The 21580-nt window shown below is 46.5% G+C and overlaps 1 protein-coding gene across 3 annotated transcripts; it reads right to left on the bottom strand.

Moving 5' to 3' along the window:
• Positions 1-30: 30 nt before the first annotated feature.
• On the bottom strand, positions 31-21296 carry CARD14 (caspase recruitment domain family member 14). Of its 3 annotated transcripts, none has more exons than XM_035104158.2 (21): positions 21155-21296; positions 16509-16743; positions 15440-15577; positions 14755-15080; positions 13174-13344; positions 12528-12647; positions 11791-11916; positions 10943-11086; positions 10255-10386; positions 9898-10025; positions 8905-8999; positions 7937-7982; positions 6921-7110; positions 4935-5061; positions 3994-4231; positions 3790-3853; positions 3254-3365; positions 2728-2901; positions 2193-2296; positions 1924-2039; positions 31-1215 (listed from the first exon to the last, which is right to left on the bottom strand). In XM_035104158.2, the coding sequence occupies exons 1-21, from the start codon at positions 21194-21196 to the stop codon at positions 1008-1010; spliced, it is 3036 nt and encodes a 1011-aa protein (XP_034960049.2). In that variant the 5' UTR covers positions 21197-21296; the 3' UTR covers positions 31-1007. The 3 variants fall into 3 exon arrangements, with proteins under 3 accessions (XP_034960049.2, XP_034960050.2, XP_034960052.2); XM_035104159.2 differs by having other exon boundaries at positions 10255-10383; XM_035104161.2 differs by lacking the exon at positions 10255-10386.
• Positions 21297-21580: the final 284 nt, after the last annotated feature.

The following is a 21580-nucleotide window of genomic DNA, read 5'->3' as shown; positions in this document are numbered from 1 at the left end:
TAGAATGTCTTCTGGTTTCTCCCACACTTGCTGTTTATCTCTTCAAGTTGAGAATCTGGAAAATCCCACAGAGATTTGGGTTGGGGTCACCGTAGCAGTGGTAGGCAGTAAACATATATAAGAGTGTCCAGATGGGCGGGGTATAAATAAATTATTATTATTGTTATTTTAGTTTAGTTTAGTTTAATGCAAGCAGCAGAGCTACCTAGCACTCTGCTGTTTTACAAAATGAAATAAAATCAGGAGAAATATATTTGCTTTACCTGTTGAAGTAATTGAAAACAGAGAGTGGGAGGTAAATCAGATAAGAGACAGCTTGAATGAGTATGCAGTTGTTTACAAGTATTGTATCTACAGTCTCTGGATTAAACACCTGTAGTATATTAATGTTGCAAGATGCTTGAGAAGCAGGTGCTGACAGAAGGACAGAGAGATCTGGGATACCCAGTACATTAAAAGAGAGACCACAAGGGTCCCGTATATTCTGGGGGAGGGAAATGTAGGCCATGGGCATAGCAAATCATACAACATCCCACCGTTCTTCATTTGTACATGTGTTAACAGTGGCATATTTATTGAGATCTGAAGGGTCAAATCCTTTGCCTACTTGCCCCATTGAAATCAAGGGGTCCCTCTCGCTTTCAGATCGGCCCCAAAGCACCTTCTTTTCAACATTTTAAGCGAAATGTAGGGAACAATGGGAACCAAGCCCATTGGGGACAAGCCACAGAATGAAACATGTCTGAATTTTTTCAACTCAGCTGAACAGTGTCTTGATTTTCAGTGGAACAGAAGCGCTGTCTTTCCTAGTCAACATAAGACTCTGCATAGCGGGGTGTGCAGTCAGGGTTGGGAGGCAAAAGGTCAATTAAGCTTGGAAGTGTTTGAGTGTGTGTAAAAGAGTGTTCAGAAAGTTTGAACAAACATGCCCCCCAGTCCCTCTTGAGCTTAGTTCAGAATAAATTGCAGCACTGTCAAGTCCTTCCAAGGCCCTGAGACAAAAAGGTTCAGTGGGGCATTTGTTCCACCCATACCACCTTCTTCTGCTCTTCAGCAATGGCCACGCGGACACAGCTGACAAGAGTGTCATGGTCACTCCAGCCATCGGGGGCGATGGTGCCATAGAGGCAGGGCACCGTCTCCAACTGGGCCTCCTCTTTCCGGGCAGTCTCCAAAAGTTGCTCCTCGGTTGCTCCGAGGCGCTGGAGGGCTTTCCTGAAATGCAGATCATTTGTTGGGCTGGAGGTCAACAACTTAAGACGTGGGGGCCTTACTCTCATGGGATGTTATCCTCCAAACCAGGGTCCCCAAACTAAGGCCCGAGGGCCGGATGCAGCCAAATTGCCTTCTAAATCCAGCCCGCAGACGGTCCGGGAATCAGCATGGTTTTACATGAGTAGAATGTGTCCTTTTATTTAAAATGCATCTCTGGGTTATTTGTAGGGCATAGGAATTCGTTCATATATTTTTTCAAAATATAGTCCGGCCCCCCACAAGGTCTGAGGGACAGTGGACCGGCCCCCTGCTGAAAAAGTTTGCTGCCAAACCATGGGAGGTGTGAGTAAGTGGCAGAAGAAATTATCTCCCCTGCCAGTTTCAGTGATTGGCATAGTTGTCATCCAATACTTTTGCAGGGGGTTCGATTATGTAATTATTATTTACTTAAATGATTTCTAGACTGTCCTATAGCCCAACAACCCCTCTGGGCAGCTTGCTTCTTTTTAAAAACTCAATTCAAAAGCACCCCCTTTCACAGCCAAGCCACAACGTGATAGGTATGACTTTCTGCCACACCCATAAATGCCGCTCCAAATACATTAAAGGGTCCATCATCAACTTTATGCAATTCAAATCCTGGCATGAAAGGAAGGTTGTTGTGGCTTTAGGATTATGCTGAGGAGGCCTTGGCCCTTCGGCTCTTACCTGAATTTCTTTCCATTCTTTTCACTGATAGTGACCAAGATGATGATGGGGTAGATTTCCATAGCCAGGAGTTCCTTCACACTTTCCAGGCCCAGGTCCAGCCAGCCATGCACATTCTAGAGGGGAGCAAGTTCAGGGTGCAATTAAGTTCCAAGTCTGTGCATGTGTGTTTCTTAAGAGGTGGGGGTTGACAAACCCTAGTCTCTCATAAGAGATACTTGCATCTGCACCCCTGGGCCACATCCCCAGACCCCCTGCACCCCTATTACCTTTTGCATCAGCCACTCCAGAGCTTGATGGGGAACACAAAAGTTGCTACTCGTCTCACTTTTTTCGGGGAGCGCATCTCTGCTCTGTGTTTCACCTTGGGGTTCTGCAGAGGGAAGAAACAAGTCAAGAAGACAACACAGCTTGGTGCCGTTCTGGAGAAGCTTCCAAACTGGACCTTGCCTCTCAGGAATTATTGGTGACACTGCTGGGTGCGGGGGTGGGCAGAGTAGAAAATGAGCAAATGTACCATAAGGCACATTTGTCAAGATGTCAAGGTGTGTGTCTTGGGGTGAGGCAGTACTTGTGACAAGAACTGGAGATGGACATCAGAAGACAACCTCCACTACCCTCAATTCCATTGCTTCAATGGAAGACACTTCCATTTACTTGCCCCTTCTGTTGAGTGAAGCCAAGCCAAAGTCCCGCAGGTTGCTGTTCCCTTGGCCCATGGCTTATCCAACCTGCACAGTTCCAGCAAAGGGAGCCCAGCTAGTTTATGTAACAATGGGGCCGGGGCCCATCCCAAGGACGTACCTGCTGGACATTTCTCAAAGGCCTTGGACAGGCACAACTTGTCAGCCAGGATCCTTCCCAACAGCGTGGGCACCAGGAGAACTGGGCGTGGGCAGCCAGGCCTGCAGGGCCTGACCAAAGTGTACGGCATCAGGCTGACACAGCTCCTGGTGTGGAGGCTGACTCGGCGGCTCACTAGAGGAAGAGGAAGAAGAGCCAAGTCTGGAGGAGGCCACTCGTTCAAAGCCACACACAGAGATCCCCACTGAAGAGAAATGAGCCATTGATGCTGTTCTGCAGAAGACCAACATCAAGACCAGGCATAGGCAAACTCGTCCCTCCATACGTTTTGGGACTACAACTCCCATCACCCCTAGCTAACGACCAGTGGTCAGGGATGATGGGAGTTGTAGTCCCAAAACATCTGGAGGGCCAAGTTTTCCTATGCCTGCTCAAGACAATTGTCTTCTGGAACAACACATTGCTTAAAGGACAAGGGTACCGGCAATTATCTTTTTTTAAGAAACAGAAACTAGCCGGAACTCACTATGTGGCTTGCTGGAGTCCGACAGGCTGCAGTCCATTGATGACCAGAGCGGATTGATCTTCTTGTTGTCTGTGCTCACGATGCGCACCAGTTTGGGCTGCAACCCAGAATTCTGCAAGGCAGGAAGGAATGTCAAACCTTCATTCCAAATGACTTTCACTCAGTATGTCTTCCACATATCAGTGCTGTTAGGGATATATGCTTCCTTCTCTCTGCCAACCTCCCTAGGCTTACAAGGGAAATGGCACTGGCCCGCGCCCATTGTTGGAGCTGCGTGTTTCATCGCCGGTGACTGCCGTTCGCAATTTGAACAAATGCTTGCAGATTTAATTTCAATGACGAGACATCGTCACTCCAAAGCAAGGGATGGAGGAAGAGGACACCGATGTTTACAGAGATGCACCAGTAAGAATGGTTGCACAGAATTGTCCATAAACGACTGCACAAGACAGTTCCAGTGAGCTGTGCCTGCAACCATATGGAAAATATATTAAGATTTTCCCCCTCAAATTATTTCATAGGCTGCTCCCAATTACCTTGTGAGTGACGGTGCTCTTCTGGGCCATTTCCTGGATCAGGGTGATGAGTTGCTGCTGTGCCCTAGGGTGGAAAGGAAGGGGACAGAGGAATGCATTAGGTAAAAAGGAGTAGATGTGGTCCCCCCCTCCTTGGCCATCATGCCATGTGGAGAGGACCATCTCAGATGTGCTAAGGAGGCCTCCTCAGATGATGAATCTCACCGGCAGTAGTTGGGGATAGTCCCAGCATCCATGTCTTTCATGGTGTAGGGGTTCACCTGGCAGGCACTCCACTGCGTTTGGCCCTGGCACACTGTGTCGGTGATGTGCAGAATGTCATGGCACCCTACTAGAAGTTCCCCAGGTGCCTGCCTCTCAAGGCAGAGGTTGGACCGAACGTAGAAGGAGTCTCCAGATGTCACCAGCTTGGAGTTCAGGTCACTCAGCAGCTTCTTGTAGCCTAATGGGTTAGAGAGTATTGGAAATGCTGTGTAGGAATAGCAGGAGTGCAGGATAAGAGTTGAGAAGCCCAAGGGGCATGGGGAGAATGATGATGGCTTCCTGACTCTTCCCATGGCTAGGGAGATGCCCAGGGTTGTCCCAAAACATTTTGATGCCCAAGGTGGAAAATCTAAAAGAGCACCTCCTCATTCACACTATTTAACATGGGGTGCAATCCGCCAGAAAGTTGTCTATCTAACACATTCCTCCTTGAAATGCTCTTGCACAGCTTACCCTGTTTCTCATATTTTAAGGCATCCCCATAAAATAAGCCATAGCAGGATTTTTAAGCATTCAAGGAATATAAGCCATACCCCGAAAATAAGACATAGTGATAGGAGCAGCAGCAATGCCAGCCGCGGCAGGAGGAGGAGGAAAAAAATAAGACATCCCTTGAAAATAAGCCATAGTGTGTTTTTTTGAGGAAAAAATAAATATAAGACGTGTCTTATAATATGAGAAACACGGTACAATCATTTCAACTGGGTTTGTGCAGGGGAACTTCCCAATGGATTCTACCCATGAAGCAGGTCTGCCTGTCTCCTAGTATGCCACCCTTAGTGGTATCCACTGTTCACCTTACTTGATGGTGGGACCGCAAGCAATATCCATATCACTGATTGCTCGTAGCAACTTCCCCTTTCCCATCAGGCGACCCTTACCCTCCATGTTGAGCCGCACGGACAGGCAGCAGAAGCCATTGACCCTTTCCAGGACCCAAAGAGCCTCCTCAAGTGTTGCATCCTCCAGGACAGCCTTGAAACCTGGTTCCATGACTCCGTAATCCACCTACAAATTCGAAGAAGACTAGCTCAAAAATAAAATCAAGGGGAGTGCTTTGAAGGAGGGTTTCAAGAGGCAGACAAACACATGATGGCAATCGGTTGCAGCCCAGTGAAGCCACAACACAGGAGAATCCTTCGCCATGCTCATGTTACAATGACACCTTTGGTAAAAAGTGCCTAAGTAGTCTGGCAAGGTCTATGGCCACTGGTCCCATCACCTCCTGGCAAATAGAAGGGGAAGAAATGGAGGCAGTGAGAGATTTTACTTTCTTGGGCTCCTTGATCACTGCAGATGGTGACAGCAGTCACGAAATTAAAAGACGCCTGCTTCTTGGGAGAAAAGCAATGACAAACCTAGACAGCATCTTAAAAAGCAGAGACATCACCTTGCCGACAAAGGTCCGTATAGTTAAAGCTATGGTTTTCCCAGTAGTGATGTATGGAAGTGAGAGCTGGACCATAAAGAAGGCTGATCGCCGAAGAATTGACGCTTTTGAATTATGGTGCTGGAGGAGACTCTTGAGAGTCCCATGGACTGCAAGAAGATCAAACCTATCCATTCTTAAGGAAATCAGCCCTGAGTGCTCCCTGGAAGGACAGATCGTGAAGCTGAGGCTCCAGTACTTTGGCCACCTCATGAGAAGAGAAGAATCCTTGGAAAAGACCTTGATGTTGGGAAAGATTGAGGGCACTAGGAGAAGGGGACGACAGAGGATGAGATGGTTGGACAGTGTTCTCGAAGCTATGAACATGAGTTTGACCAAACTGCGGGAGGCAGTGCAAGACAGGAGTGCCTGGCGTGCTATGGTCCATGGGGTCACGAAGAGTCGGACACGACTAAACGACTAAACAACAACAACAAGTCTGGCAAGGGGAAACGAGTGCTGAATCTCCAATGAAGGCAGAAGAAGCTGAGCAATATGACTTGCATTAGGGTGGTTCACTGTTCTGGAGCAATTTCCTGTCAAGTTTTTAGCTTGTTATTATCCTTGACTTGAGGCAGTGTCTTCCCAAGTAGTTGAGGGAGTTGCATCCCTCTGAAAGTAGCCCAGCAGGAGACACCTGCACATGTCCTACTCTGAGCAGTCATCTCTGCGCCCAATGACTGTCTCCTTGGGGTGCTTAGGCTTAGTTGCTGAGCCTTCCAGAAGCCATGCCTCTTGCTCAACCATCTCATAATTTCTTTTTCATGATTCAGATATAGATTGCCCCACCCAGCAAGTACTTTTACTACAAGGCAATAGGAGCTTCCCGGCACTCGCTACTCTTCAACGTGAATTGCTGGGGAGTAAAGATTCTATTGTTGTTTAATTTCATTTCTATACCGCTTTGTGTTTTTAACAACAACAAACACATCAGAGCAGTTTGCAACCTACGTTAAAACATCAAATAGAACATTCCAAAATAAAACATTACGGAAGAAGACCAAATACAAAACAAACATCCAAAGAAACATAATTAGCAGGAAACTAAAATACCTTAAAAGATTTCAAAATAAGACATTGCAAAGGAAGGTCATATATAGAAACACATTTAAAACAGCACAATTAGGAAGAAAATAAAATATTATGTTTTAGAACATTTTCTATTCTATCCACAGCATAATGTTGTGAGCGCAGTGGTCATTACTCTACACTTGGAGTGGCTTTGGTGTTTTCCATTTTGTTTCCTTCCTCCAGCACCAAATCATTGTCAGGTGGCAGTTCCCTGGGTTCTACATGGGGACAGGGATGTAGCTAGGAGGAGGAGTAAAGCGTCCAAAGGAAATAGGTTATCTCCATGGGAAAGAGAAAGATAGGCTCCTTAGGCATAACCACGGAGTCTTCGATGATGCTATGGAGTGCGGAGATGTGCACGTCTTACCAGCACAATCTGATGGCCCGGCGACAAAGACATCTCATCAGCTGCAGAGCCAGGTGTGACTTGATGAATGAAGATGCCCGTCTGGTTCCCCCCAATGATGCTGATCTGTTCCATCAAAGTGTTGGCTTGGAAGGCAATGGTTGTAATGCGGCTTGGGAAACGCTGCGCAAGCCTCCGGCGCATAGGCACACTGGGGAGAGGAGAATGGAGCCATGAGGACAGAGTGGGCATGGGGGCTTCTGTCTCCTCCCAGATGTGCATATCTCCCCTTTCCTTCCCCTTGGCTCATCCCATCACAGGTTCAACTGAGCTTCATAGCATTACATGCAAAATGGGCCACTGTCAGAAATAACAGGTCTTAAAACCTTACCTCTGAGAAAAAATGTGTGCATGCACACACACACACACACACACACACACACACACACACATCATGGTAGGCAACTAATCCTAGATGACCTGTACCAGGGGTGCCATCTTGAACAAAATATTGGGGGGCAGATAAGCCCCGCCCCACATAATTGATCACATGATGCAGTGCACGCACACACTATTTATATAGCAATGTCTAGCAACTTGGGGGTGGGGCTCAAATATTTTATTGGGGGGCGAAGACCCCTTGGCCCCTAGGAGTTAGCTCCTATGACCCATACCAATTACTTCCTGGGAAGCCCACAGTTATTTGCCTATACAAGAATGTTAGCTTGCCTACCTACTACTTGCTACTCAAATGTTCTATTCTTGCTTAAACCTGACACCTGTTTCTCATTTCTGTTGCCCCTTGTCACCACCCTGCTTCTTGGCCTGTGTGCTCCTCTTTCCTCACCCCTGCAAGTTGCCTTCAGATAGATTCCTTGGGTAACAAACTCATTTTTTCCTTCTTGTCAGCACAGCCCTTTTGTCTTTTGCCCAGGACATGGGTGCCTCAATTGTTGAGGCAATCCTCATTGACTTAGGCCTTGAGTCTGTGGATACTTACGACCCAAACTTTCTGCGGTTGGGAACTTGACATTTACCTCTCTGAGATGCAGGGGTCCAGGTGAAGCCACAAAGAGTTGCCATCTGGAATGAAAAAAATGTTTGAATAGGTGAGAACTAAGTGGCCGCTTTATTTGTCTCTAACCAGGCACCCATGTTAAGTTAGCAAAGCTGCACAACAACCAATCAGAATGGGGCAGTAAGTTCTGCAACAAGAGGCAGGATCTATTATTGCTGCACAAAATGCTTGACTGTTAACCTTCAGAATTTACTCATTGTGTCTCCTTTGCTTTGCTGGATATGGGGTGCCTGGTAGATGAGGGGTGTGGCCTGGGAAAGTCACATGGGCTCAAGAGATCCCTAAAGGGTCACATTTGGCTCTGCAGATCTGAAGTTCTCCACCCCCAAAAAACAGGTAATCAGACTTCACCAAGGAAGCAAATTCTGGAATTGTATGATCTACAGTCCCTGCTTTTTCTTTTCAATACAGATCTGACTCTGGAGTCCTAGTATTGTACTTAAAATTAACACTTTGTTAACAAGTCTCCTACTATTGATATGATTGTTTTGCCCTATCCCAACTGAAGGGCCCACTTAGATTGTGGACCATTTGGAGATAGTCTATTTTAAGTGAAGCTGCTACAATTTGCCCAGAGCTAATGAGGTAATTTCCTGCCAACCTAGCAGTTTGAAAGCATGTCAAAGTGCAAGTAGATAAATAGGTCCCGCTACAGCAGGAAGGTAAACAGCGTTTCCATGTGCTGCCCTGGTTCACCAGAAGCGGCTTTATCATGCTGGCCACATGACCTGGAAGCTGTACGCCGGCTCCCTCGGCCAATAACGCGAGATGAGCGCGCAACCCCAGAGTCGGTCACGACTGGACCTAATGGTCAGGGGTCCCTTTACCTTTACCTTTAATGAGGTAATTATAAATACAACAACTTAATGGGAAGAGTCGTCTCCTCCCCTTAGCCAGGGACACACCAACCTAGGTTTGATCCCTTACCATCTTTTTCCACCATCTCATACTCAAAAGGGGGGTCTTCTACTTTCTCTTCAGAAGCTGAAAGGAAATCCTCCTCCAGAAACTCCAGGGAACTGCTGCAAGAGGAGACATAAATAAGATGAAAATAACAGAGCGTGAACTGAAAAGATAGATCAATCCAGGGTGTCATGGCGGTTGCGAGGTTATATTCAGGATGGTGTGTGTGTGTGTGATGAGCAATCTTAAAATACTCCCTCCTTATATATTGTTTAGTTGAGCCTAGAACAGATTCACACATGTCCAATGGAGCCTGTTAGCACATCATTTTAACTCCCCCACACACTACATAATAAAATTGTCATGCTGCAGTTTGCACGGCTGTCAGTTTGCACAGAATCTGGTGGTATATGAAGACTTAAGGGTGCAAGTTTCTACCCTTCATGGCTGTGAAGAAAACATATGGAAAGTATAAGATCAAGGCGTATAAAGACTTCCAGTGGTGGTGGGAGATAATAATCACATCTCCATATCCACCTAATTGCTCTTAAGCCCCTTTCCAAATTCTGCTAAAATCTGGATGACTGGGAAAAAAGCTCTAGTTATAGATAGGGAGCCGTGTTGGTCTGCCGTAGTCGAAACAAAATAAAAAAAATCCTTCCAGTAGCACCTTGGAGACCAACTAAGCTCATACTAATGACAAACTTAGTTGGTCTCTAAGGTGCTACTGGAAGGAATTTTTTTATTTTGTTGGGGGGGGAAGTATCTGTGATAAATTCTATTTCTAGAATTTCTATAACTCGGTATTTCTATAAATATTTATCTATTAAACATATATCTATAAATCTATTAAACATATTTCTATAAATCGATATTCATTTGCCCACTTTGCAAAATGCACCTGTCTATCAAAATCAGGATTATCTCTCTCTCCTCCTTCTTTTTTCATAAGCACACATGCCCACATAGGCCTAGCTGGGAACCAGCAGTATACAGCAGAGCATGGTCTGTACTCACCTTCTGGAAAAAGAACTTTCTTGCATGGCTCTCCTCTGTAGGGAATGCTTACATGGTGGGATTGGGCAGCATGAGCGGATGCTCCCAAGCAGCTCTTGATTTGACCTGTTGCTTAAATCTGACCAAGACTGCGAAAGAAAAGAGGTTGGTCAGGCCACTCAGACACAGGGGAACTCCAATTTCCCCATTCAGGTCTTTCCCCCAGGAGTTCTGTGCCCTAAAGAGTGGAGGCCTGCAAGACAAGTGAGACCCCACACCCTGAGGATAGTATCCTGTGGCTGCTCCCCCAACCCCAACCCCCCACTGCCTTGCAGTTGGAGAAAGTGTGATGGGTTTGGGGAGGGGTGAGCTGTACACCTCAGACATGCTCAAGAAGCTGTCCTGGCTGTCACCCTGGGGGCAGACGGCATTCATGCGCACAAGACGCTGCTTCCTCTTTGGACAAGGTTCCTTGGTCAGAGAGCTGGCAGGCCCATCCCACTGCACCTGCTTAGAGGAAATGGAGAGAGAGAAATGGCTCATAAAACATGCAGCAAAGAACTGCCTGCAGTGCAGAAAATACTGGAGGGAACAACGCCATATAGATGATAAGGGGCTGCCATTTTTCTCCTACCCCAGTCATTTCCATGCTGTGTGCTGGGGAATATGAGTATGTTGCCTGCTAACAAGTAATTTTAATGTTTATCCCCCCCATATAATAAAATTGTCGTTCTGTTGTCATGCTGCAGTTTGCATGGCTGTCAGTAGGTGGCTATGGTAACTCCAGTGTGACAGCAGACAAGCAAGCAAGCAAGCAGTGGAGGTGGCCAGTGGCCCTAGTGAGCTACTTAAAAGCAGGATGGGAGGCACTTCAGAGAGCAGTTTGGTAAGCCACTTTCTGAAATGCTTTCCTTTCAAAGGGGTTGGAGGTGAGGGTGAGCTGTGAGGGGTGGGGGAGTGAGTGCTGTGAGGGGAGGTTTGGGCGAACTGGGAGGAGGAGATAGACGAGGAAGTGGGAGAGGTGTAATGGGAGGGGGCTCTTGGTTACCGTCATCCCAAAACTCACCGCGAGTGCTGAGCCACGTAGGCCTGTCTGCTTCCTGAGTTCACAGATCTCATCAGTGAGCTCAAAGACTTTGCGGCGGAGTGAATCTTTCTCCAGGAGGCTCTGAGAAATTTCCAACTGAGCAGCGTCCCTTGCGCTGTAGGCCTGGTCGGGGGGGGGGGACAGAAACACACCATCGGCAAGGGCTTTGGGAGACAGGCGGAAATAAGCTGTCGGCAGCAACAGTTACAGGGACAAGTGCAGGAGATCAAAACTATTCTCACAACAGCTTAAAAGGTTCCAGTGAGCCATTTGCTCTGGGGGCTTGAGAATCAACCCTAAATAGGGGCGGAACATACCAGAGGAAGCACAAGGAGTACTCCGCAGTACCAACAGAAAAGCCAAGATGCTGCCTGAGTTGTCTTGGGACTGCAAAATATAAAAGTAAGGCCAAACCTACTTATTTGGCCACTTTCTGCTAATGCAGGGTTGATTGCATGCAGGACCTCTGACTTGAGTAACACAGCTATGTGGGGAGGGCAGGGGGAAGAGATTCCGCAAACAGAATTAATAATGCAGCCAATTCTCTGTTTGGACAACAAGCCATGTTACAATTGCTGCTATCCTTTTTAACTATTGGGCTGGATTCTAGCTGCCCATTAAAACCTTGCAGCTAGTAACAGGTAATGTCGTCCATTATATGGCTTGGAACATTTGATTGGACATTTCCTTAACTGCTGCAACATTCTAGAATGGTAAAGATCCCTTCTAATTGGACAATCCACCACTTCCCTTACTTTGGTAACCTCCCTGGCGCCTGCCCTGAAAAAAACTCCTCTCTTTCCTGTGGTCAGACCTTTAGGTGTTACCTGATCTCTCTCCTTCTGCAGATCAGCCACTTGTGCCTGGAGGGCACTGATTTTGTCCTTGTAGATCTCACAGTCCACCTTCATCCTCTGGCACTGGATCAGAGTGTGCTCCTTTTCTTCCCAGCACTGAATGGTGACAAAAAATGTTAGAAAGATATTAACAAGCACATGACACTCTTTGCCACCACCTTAAGGCACAGAACATAATTGTAGGGTTGGAAAGGACCACAAGGGTCATCTAGCAGCTAGCCCAAACCCCTGAAATGGCAGGAATCTTTGTGACCAACGTGGGGCTCAAACCCACAACCCTGAGATTAAGAGTCTCATGCTGTACCAACTGAGCTATCCCAGGTCCTCTTGACACCTACTTTATGCTGGTAATGTAACCCAGCTTGACAGCGTTCAGGTGCAACTTCGAAATATATTTAGAGCAGCCTTTGTTGTGAGACTCTGTCCTAAAGGTATTGGGCTCCCGCAGTTTTAATCAGATGCTGTTTGATATTTTAAATGTTCTATGGTTTATTTATTTTTGGTATTGCTTTGTATCCTTAGCTGCCCTGTGCTCCCCTAGGGGAGGAAGCATGGGATACAAATGTAAACAAACAATTTGGGCTGGGGTTTTGTAACCTCATGCTATGGACATGAATTGTCCTCCTGACCTGAGTTGGAAAGAGACTTGATTCCTCTGCTTTCCACCTTGCCTAAAGGCAAGCATGGGTTGTGCAGCCCCCTCTCACCTGCTTCCGCTGATTCTCAGCAAGCGCCGCCTGCTCCCTCAGCGAGTGGATGCGATTCAGCAGCTCCTGCTTTCCATCCAGAGCATCATCAAGGTTCTGCTCCAGGATATCCTTCTGCACCTGGGCAAATGAGAGAGGCTCATCAGAGGCACATTTCTGCTCCCCTTACCCTGCCACCACACCCTTGCCCAGGTTGGGGTGCATGGGCATGGAAACCCATAAGTGGCGGTTGGATCTGTGACAATCTGCCTCCTCAAAGGCTAAGCCTCCTGCAGCCAGTAAAGGAACGTTATGCAGTTGGAGGGGGTTTGTGCAAGACAAACAGTTTTGCTGAAATGTGAGGAAACAACTGTGCAGGTGCCTATATAAGTTTGTAAGAAGCTTGTCTTTAGGGCAAACACATTAAGGGCATATCTACATTGCAAATCTACATTGGTTCTTACACCAGAACACCAGTATGCTGCTGAAGTATCATAGAAATGGTTGTTTTGTGAAACTAAGAATTCTGTTAAGAAATCCCCATCTCTCGTCACAGAACTACAGTTCCCTGGATTCTCTGGGGGAAGGAAAAGGACTGTGGAAATAATTGGGGTTCCACAGCACAAGTAAAACCTGTATGAAAGTATTCCTGGAAATAGTCTTTTACCACGCTGAAGGTCCCCAGCTCCACCATTGACTTGAGACGCTCATTCTCCTCTCTCAGTGTCAGAAGCTCATCGGCCTGTGGCTGTGGGTCCCCAGCTGGCCTTGGGGACCTCTCCCATTCACAATATGATGACACCCGGGCTCGCTGCAATTCCTGCTTCATCAGGTACAGCTACCATTGATGGGAACACAGAGGAGAAGGAGAAAAAGCAGTTGTGAGCGAGCGAGACGAGTGGTATCAACATGAAACACCAGGCCAGGTTTGGATGCTCACTCTGAAACACAGGACCTGAGAGTCTGGTTTTAAGAATGCAGCTAGACTTCCAAGTCCCTCTAACAGTGGATTCAGCTGGGGAGTGCCAACAGAACTGGAGCCCAAACAGGCCCACTGAGAAACAAGATGGTGGCACCGGCACGTTCAAGGAAACTCCAAATTGAAAACAAAAACAAATAAAACTAAGGGGACGCACATACCCATCCCCAACAGCCAATGGAAAACTGAGCATGCTTAGTGCCCATGGAATGTTGAGAGGCAGCTGGGAAAGAAAGGTGGAAAACTGGGAGTGAGGAAAGGCCTGCTTGAGCTCTATACAGCTTATTCCTGGTGTGGTGGGGGACCTTTGCCCCCCCCAGATGCTGCTGATCTACAGCTCCCATCAGATCAAGCAATCATGGCCAATGACCAGATGTTATGGAAGCTGCAGTTCAGCAACCTATGGAGGGCCAATGGTTTCTCACACCTGGCTTACAGTATACAGCATGACTGACTGGCTGGTGGAAACTCTGAACAGGACCACCCCTACTAAGGGGTGGGGTTACACTATTACTCCCCCCCCAAAAAAAACTCTCAGTAAGCACTTACTGAGGGGTGTCTTTTTCCACACTCCAAACCTATGCACGTTCTGCAAGAGGCTCAGCTAAATACATACTTAGGTCAATCATAGCACAGAAGGAAAGAGAAAAATCTGGACAACCATAAAGAAATTGATGATAGGCTATTGGTTCTCCTGGCACACAATGCAATCTACAATAGCACACTCTTCAGCTGATGGGTCCAATAAACCAGGCATTTCAGGAGTCATCTTGTAAGAAACCCTACTCTCTTCCAACAAGCAGATACCAAACAATCTCTCTCGGTCTGGAATCAGATTGCATCATTTCCATGGAATTTTATGTTATGTCACTTCCAGTCAATCCAAATGGGTCATCGTCTACTGGTAATTGTATTGGAGGAGGTGTCCATGGGGTGGAAGAGCTATGCCTTTCCTCTGAAGCTGCAGCATAAATTGTTGCCTCCACTGGAGGCAAGGTGCCAAGCTAGGCATTCCTCCAGGCAAGCAAACAATTCCTGCATTCCGAAACACCTAGCAGTAAAAGTAGGCATGTACAAAAATAGCTACAGATTACTGACAGGAAGCACTCTGGAGCTGTGGCAAAACATTCATTGAAACACTGCATTTAGAGGACTAGCGAAAGACTCTGGGAATTTCTTTGAAACACATAATGCTCATCCATCATTCCTGATAGCAGCCTGTCACTCTTAAAACGATGTCACAACGCTGAGCACGACACCCTACCACACCTCTTCCTGCAGGCTCTGACAGCGGGTGATGGCCAAGTCCTTCTCCTGCAGGGCACTGCTGTAACGTAAAGACAGGCCATAAAGTTCATCTTTAAGCTTGAGGGCCTCATGGAAGTGGGCACTGAGCTCCCTCTTCATGCGGTTACATTCGGCCTCAATGCCGCTCAGGCTTTCAGCTTGTGCTTCCAGCCGGGCGGTCTTCTCCTTCAGCTTGCGGCAGTGATGGAGCAAAGACACCTTCTGCCGCTTCTCCTGGCTCAGTTCTTCCTGCAGGCTGCTCACTGCCTTGGCCAAGCATTCTGTCAGTTGGGAACTCTCAATCAGGTCTAGAGTAAGGGAAATACGGTAACAGTTAGGGCTTTGACAGGTCTAGGCCTAGCATGAGGCAGTATCCACCTCAGGTGGCCAGATTCTGGCAGCAGTCTGGTGTTTATTGTATTTCTGCTACCTGGTGTTTGTGTGAGGAAGTTGGCAAGGGGAGGTTGGCAAGTTACCTGTGTGTGTGTGTGTGTGTGTGTGTGTGTGTGTGTGTGTGTAAGAGACACCATTTTGATTATCTGCCTTAAGTGCCAAAATCTATTGGGCCAGCCTCACTTCAGGGGCTGAAGATTGTTTTTAACACAACTGTCTACTCCCAAGAAAGTGAGCTATGAATAGGTGGGGTGCAGGGTTTGAGAAAACTCACCACTGAAATGATTGTGGTCTATGGAAGGTTCCAAGCCAGTGATGAGCACATAAATATCTGGGTTGTGGAGTTTCAGGCTTTCCAGAAAGGCAAGGGCTCCATTTTTCCCACGGAATTTCAAGAGGTCCAGCATGTGACCTACAAGGGAATAAGAAAGAACAGCAGAATAAAGCCATTGAGTTCCTCTCCTATGAGACTCCCTAAGACCCACCCTGCCTGCTGGGTCAGAGGAACATGGCAGGTGATGTGATGTGCCATATCTCTGTAAGTAATTTTGTTAGCCAGCTAAATGGCCTTCTATAGCAACTACAGTACAGAGAAGCCAACAGAGCAGTCTTTAAGGACATAAGTCTTGCAATATAGGCTGCAATCAGTTGTCTTGACAGGCCCAGCTTTGGCTTCCTTCCTTCAACCTTGGTCTGTGCGGGAATGATTTTACCCTACCTGTGGTCTTTGTGGAACAATTTGCCTATCTGTCTTTGGCAGCCTTCCCCAATCTGGTGTCCTCGTGCGAACTGGGGTTGATAAGCATTATTGTCCAAAACATATTGAGGGCACCAGGTTGTGAAACACCCATCCTCCTTTGACTGACAGAGAGGAGCTCCTTCCCATTTAGTATCTCATTTATTCCCCCAGCCACAAATGATGTCCTAGCAGTCCAAATATTTGCATCAACAGCTAGCCTTCCCTCCAGTGGTAACACTACCATGGTGAGATTCTTTGGACACAGGCTATGTCTGCTCCTAAAGTTGGTGGCCTTCCTCATCTGCTTATGGTGAGGATGAATGATTATCAACTTGGTGGTGTATCAACTTGGTGGTGTCATAGCTGCCAAGTTTTCCCTTTTCTCGCGAGGAAGCCTATTCAGCATAATGGAAAATCCCTTAAAAAAAGGGATAACTTGGCAGCTATGGGTGGTGTAGATCAAGGTTCAACAGGGCTGTCCCGCCTCCCCTTCTACATTTCTTCTAGAGGGAGAGGAGCAAGAAATAAACATATCCCCTTTCCCCATTACAGGTAGATGTGCCTTATGGCGCCCCATCAACATTGACACACTAAGGCTGCTCACCCACTCTCATGGCGCTGTTTGTAAACTGAGGGCTGTGCAGCACCTCTTCCTCATCAAGTTGACCAAGCACCTTGGCCTGGCGCAGGTAGGGTGTGAGCCGGCTGGGGGTGACACCACGAACAATCCTGTAGCGATGACCCTCTACCATCTCCCACAAAAGGTCCTCATCCATGTCACGGAGCTCTTGATCAACCAGGATGGGGTTATCTGCTCCTGCCTCCGCCATAATAGGAACCTGGAAGGACGAGAGGGGCTAGTAGTTTTCGAAGGGCACAAATCAAAAACTTATTTTTCGAAGCTCTAAATACACAGTAGGTAAGCTCTCCATAAGCTACACAGCTGTTGTTTCAAATTGAGTGTGTGGCACAGCAGAGGCCGAATCCCAGCCTAGAAAACAGCATTGCACAATATACTGCAGGACCAAAAGGATTCTTGGAGATCATCGAGTCCATAATCTTCTCTGCTTTTATCCAAACTAACACTACATGCACTATACACCTGTCTTCATTATACACCTTTAGGCACCAGGCAAAAATCTTCCTTTTTAACTAAGCCTTTGGTTGATTTGATTGACATCCTATGCCATTTAAAATGTGCGGTGTTTTTTTTTTGGGGGGGGTATTGGGTTGTTGTTTTTATTTTGATTATATATTTTGTGGTTTTATATTCTGATTTTGTTCTATGATCCACCCTGAGACCTCTGGGTATAGGGCAGTATATAAATTCTAATAAAATAAAATAATAATAATAATAATAATAATAATAATACATACATACATACATACATACATACATACATACATACATACATACTACAGATGCTACAGATTACAGCAATTATCCATACTGTTGCCTGAAATGTGTCCATTATACTTTCTTACCTAAGTATAGCAACAATTTAGTTCTGGGTGCATAATATATCTCCCCCCCCCGTCTCCCTTTTTCTTAAAATGCTTCTAGACCTTATGGAAGCAAAAAATATATAATGGTAAAGGAAGGGGCATTTCTTCAGTGTCACGTACTGGCTTGCTCCTCCCCATGGCAAACACAAGTACTATGCAAACCAGGCACCCCCAAACTTCGGCCCTCCAGATGTTTTGGACTACAATTCCCATCATCCCTGACCACTGGTCCTGTTAGCTAGGGATCATGGGAGTTGTAGGCCAAAACATCTGGAGGGCCGCACTTTGGGGATGCCTGATGCAAACGTTATGTGTGCATTTTTTTATTTTATTTTTTGTATTTTGCATCATTTACACAGGGCACAGAATTTGAGCTGTTTTGTGTGTGCAGCACAGAAAGTCCTGATTATCAGTGTGTCACAAGCAAAGCATGAACCCACATGCCAAAGATGCCTATGAGGTTCAAAGAATAATTTATTAAAATCAGCCACATTGGTTCATTGAGTCCAGAATGCAAATCTATTTATGGTGTAAAACCTGCTGCTGGACTTTATTCTTCTTCCCAGCCTGCTCACAAAGGATCGCTGGTTAATAATTCAGAATAGACGGTTGCTATTTCATGAAAAGGAACTAATGGTTAGGAGATCATTTCCTAGTAGGCTAGGAATCTCTGCATGTGTTTGAATGAGGCACCAACATGAGTTTGGAGAAGGTGACACTCCTCCATCTGATGCCCAGAAGGCAGTAAAACAACAGTTGACATTTTCTCAAAGCATGTGTGTGCTCTGGTTGGAGTGAACTGAAACTGCAGGATTGCCCAAGCTGCTACCCATATATAGGGGGATTTCCTGTCTTGTTTGAAATGCATGCTTTGCCTCCACTTACGCTCTGCTTGCACATTTGTCAACAAACATTATAAATGCATCCCAGGTATCCAAAAGAAACTAAACCCAGAAGTATTGCCATTGGAACTTTTCCACACTTGAAGAAGTGGGTGAACAAACACACACACACACACACACACACACACACACACACACAGGCACCTTAATAAATGGTTGTCTAACCTACACATTTATTTAACATTTACAGTGTGGGTGTCTGCTGGATTCTGGAGTAAAGCCTGATGGCTAATAATCTGCTCCTTGTTAATTTACATCTAGAGCTGGAATTATTCCCATGTGCACCTCCCCTGTCCTTTCTGTGTCCTTCCAAGTGTCTAGCACGTATCTAGTGCTAACTAAATAACCACAACAACAATACGGTCCTCTTATAGGCCACAATGGACTGTTAACACCACCAATCCATTTGCCTAGAGGCAGCAGTGATTAAACATGCCAATAAAATTCCAATAAGGTAGGCAGGGATGAGAACATTATCCTAACCATCAAAACTAGAAGCTTTCCCTCCTCCTCCTCCTCCTCCTCCTCCTCCTCCTCCTCCTCCTCCTCCTCACAACAACAACAACAACAACCAATTCGATTTGGCTTCCTATCTGAAAGTAAGTAGCACAGGGCCATATTCCAGCTAGAGCAGTTCAAGAAGCTGACAGGCTGCCCAAACAAGGAAAGTACAGTTGGATGAGAATCACGTCAATAGCCATTTCCCTTTTAGGCACAGACTTTTTTAGGTGATTGGGAGGAAGCCATACCGGTAATACTGGACAAAAAAGGTTTCAGATCATTTGAAGTGCCTGATAGGGGGAAAAACCTTTCCAGATCGGGGTGGAAATTTTATTTTTGCCTTCCTTTCCTAAATCAAATAATAAAGCAAGCTGCCACCAAGCAACAAATCCCAGCACTCTGGCTTGGCCCTACCATTAGGCAGGGAACAGCAGCAAGGTGCTGGAGGATAGAGCTCTCTGTGTTTGTGTGTTCTCCTTCTCTCCCCTCTCAGGTGTTTTGGAGGATGCCGTCCCATCACTGTCTGTTGATGCAAGATACAATTACCAGTCCCAATTGGCTTCTGTATGGGGAATGGGGAGCACCAGCAACTTTTGCCACAGGGAGATCTTTGGCTGGCTCTGCCAACACTACCCTCCAGGACCCTAGGTCTCCTGCTACATCAATTTATTTTGAGATTTCTGCATAATCCTTTACCTAACAATCCTGGGCAGATTAAAAATGTCAGAAATACATAATATGCATCATCATTCATTCATTCATTCATATCATGTCTTGTATGCAACGTTGCCAATCAGGAGCGGGGACTCTGTGCTGTTGGGCCACGCTATCAGGCTGAAAGGAGTTGGAGACCAACAACTTCCACAGAGCCAGGTGTTTCCCATCCTTGTTGTAGAGCAGGGGTCACCAAACTTTTTCAGCAGGGGGCCGGGCCACTGTCACTCAGACCTTGGGGTGGGGGAGACTATATTTGGGGGGGGGGCTGAATTCCTATGTCCCACAAATAACCCAGAGATGCATTTTAAATAAAAGGACACATTCTACTCATGTAAATACACGCTGATTCCCGGACTGTCTGCAGGCCGGATTTAAAAGGCAATTGGGTCAGATCCGGCCCCCGGGCCTTAGTTTGCCTACCCATGTTGTAGAGGTACATGTTTCTTTGCAAAGACAAGCCTCGTGTCTAATAATAATAATAATTTATTCGTACCTTGCCCATCTGGCTGGGTCTCCCCAGCCACTCTGGGCAGCTTCCAGCAAAGATTAAAATACAATAAAATGTCACAGATTTAAAACTTCCCTAAACTGCCTTCAAATGTTTTCTAAATGTCAGGTAGTTGTTTATCTCTTTGACCTCTGATGGGAGGGCATTCCACAGGGCGGGAGCCACTACAAAGAAGGCCCTCTGCCTGGTTCCCTGTAGCTTTGCTTTTCGCAGTGAGGGAAAAGCCAGAAGGCCCTCAGCGCTGGACCTCAGTGTCCGGGCAGAACGATGAAGGTGGAGACGTTCCTTCAGGTATACCACAGAATGTTGTCTGGTCCACAGTTACACATATATTTTGGACCACAGTGGTTGGGAATGCAGACTGGGGTGCGTATGATTATTACCTGACTTTTAAAAAAAGCCAGGAAGTGGTACCCAGGCACTTAAATGCAGAGAGAACTCGAAACCCATCGTTCCATTTGGGAGATAGAATGAGGTAATGAAAATAACAACAATCTGGGATTCCAAACTCGTCAGTGGTTGGAAGCGGGGAATTTAGGAGCAGAAATTGTGCACACTGCCCAAGTTTCTTTGGAGGGAGGATAAAATGCAATGGACAAACAAACAAATAAACTTCTCCAATAAGTAAACAGGGAATGCAGAATCTGTGGAGTAAGAACAGCTAAGTCCTGGGGGGTTTTATCTAGAAAAAGAGGTGTCTAAACTCGCCATGAACATCTCCCTCTTTCTCTTAGAATGGCAATGGTGCCCACCTGAGAAGTTCCGGAACTTACCTGAGAGGTGCCAGAACTGAGTTCTGGCGATTTCCCACTGAAGAAAAGCCCTGTTGTTCTCAGGTGTTTAGTTTCTGGGACTCCATATGGTGTCTGTATAAAGCAGTTTATCAGTCTTGAAGGCCCTAGAGGCCTGCATTTAGGGGTGTTGAAGTAAATGGAGGAGGAGGACACTCAAGTCCAAATTAAGTCCTTCAATTCACTGAGCAACCTACTAAACTCTTATTCGCCTCAGCTCTTTTGCCCTGGATGTGATTGAGATAGCAGCCCTTCCTTTCCTTCAGGCCAAGCCACCCCCTGACAGAAACACTGAACGCTAAAGCTGAGACCCTACTAGTCCTACCTGTTCCTGCTGATCCACAGGGGTGAATGTTGTCCTCGACATATTGGTGTTGCATGTCTTGGAGAAAGACTGTGATGTCTGGAGAACAGTGAACAGGTTTTTCAGGAGGGCCAGCTCTGCTTGCCAGGGAGATTTAATGTATTCATCAGCAGTTCTTCCTCCTGGGCAGAGTGCCAGGCTAAGAGAGAGCTATTATTCCACCAGAGGTATATGGCTCTATTGCATAGCAAGGCATTATTACCTCGGCAAGCTAATCAGACTTCCTTCCAGTTACAGGAGCTGAGAGTTCGCATAAGTAACAACGTGGGCTCAGGTTGTAAACACCAGGGTGCCAAAGTTCAAGTCCTCCCTCAAGTAGTTTCACCAGGGTGGGTTTTGGACAAACACTGCCCTTTCTCACCTTGGTTTCTCACCCGCGAACAAAAC

Source organism: Zootoca vivipara, chromosome 2 (assembly GCF_963506605.1).
Source record: "Zootoca vivipara chromosome 2, rZooViv1.1, whole genome shotgun sequence".
In the NCBI taxonomy this organism is placed as follows: domain Eukaryota; kingdom Metazoa; phylum Chordata; class Lepidosauria; order Squamata; family Lacertidae; genus Zootoca; species Zootoca vivipara.
The sequence above is the reverse complement of the archived record's forward strand: the minus strand, read 5'-3'. Positions and strand labels throughout refer to the sequence as shown.

What these genes read in the sequence shown, in the direction of transcription:
- CARD14 (XM_035104158.2), bottom strand. Translation starts at nt 21,196, where the DNA reads ATGTCGAGGACAACATTCACCCCTGTGGATCAGCAGGAACAG. An exon ending in TGCAGAAGGAGAGAGATCAG is followed by an intron (nt 11,087 to 11,790) that starts GTAACACCTAAA and finishes CCCCCCGACCAG; the next exon opens with GCCTACAGCGCAAGGGACGC. An exon ending in ACTATCCCCAACTACTGCCG is followed by an intron (nt 3,854 to 3,993) that starts GTGAGATTCATC and finishes TTTCCACCCTAG; the next exon opens with GGCACAGCAGCAACTCATCA.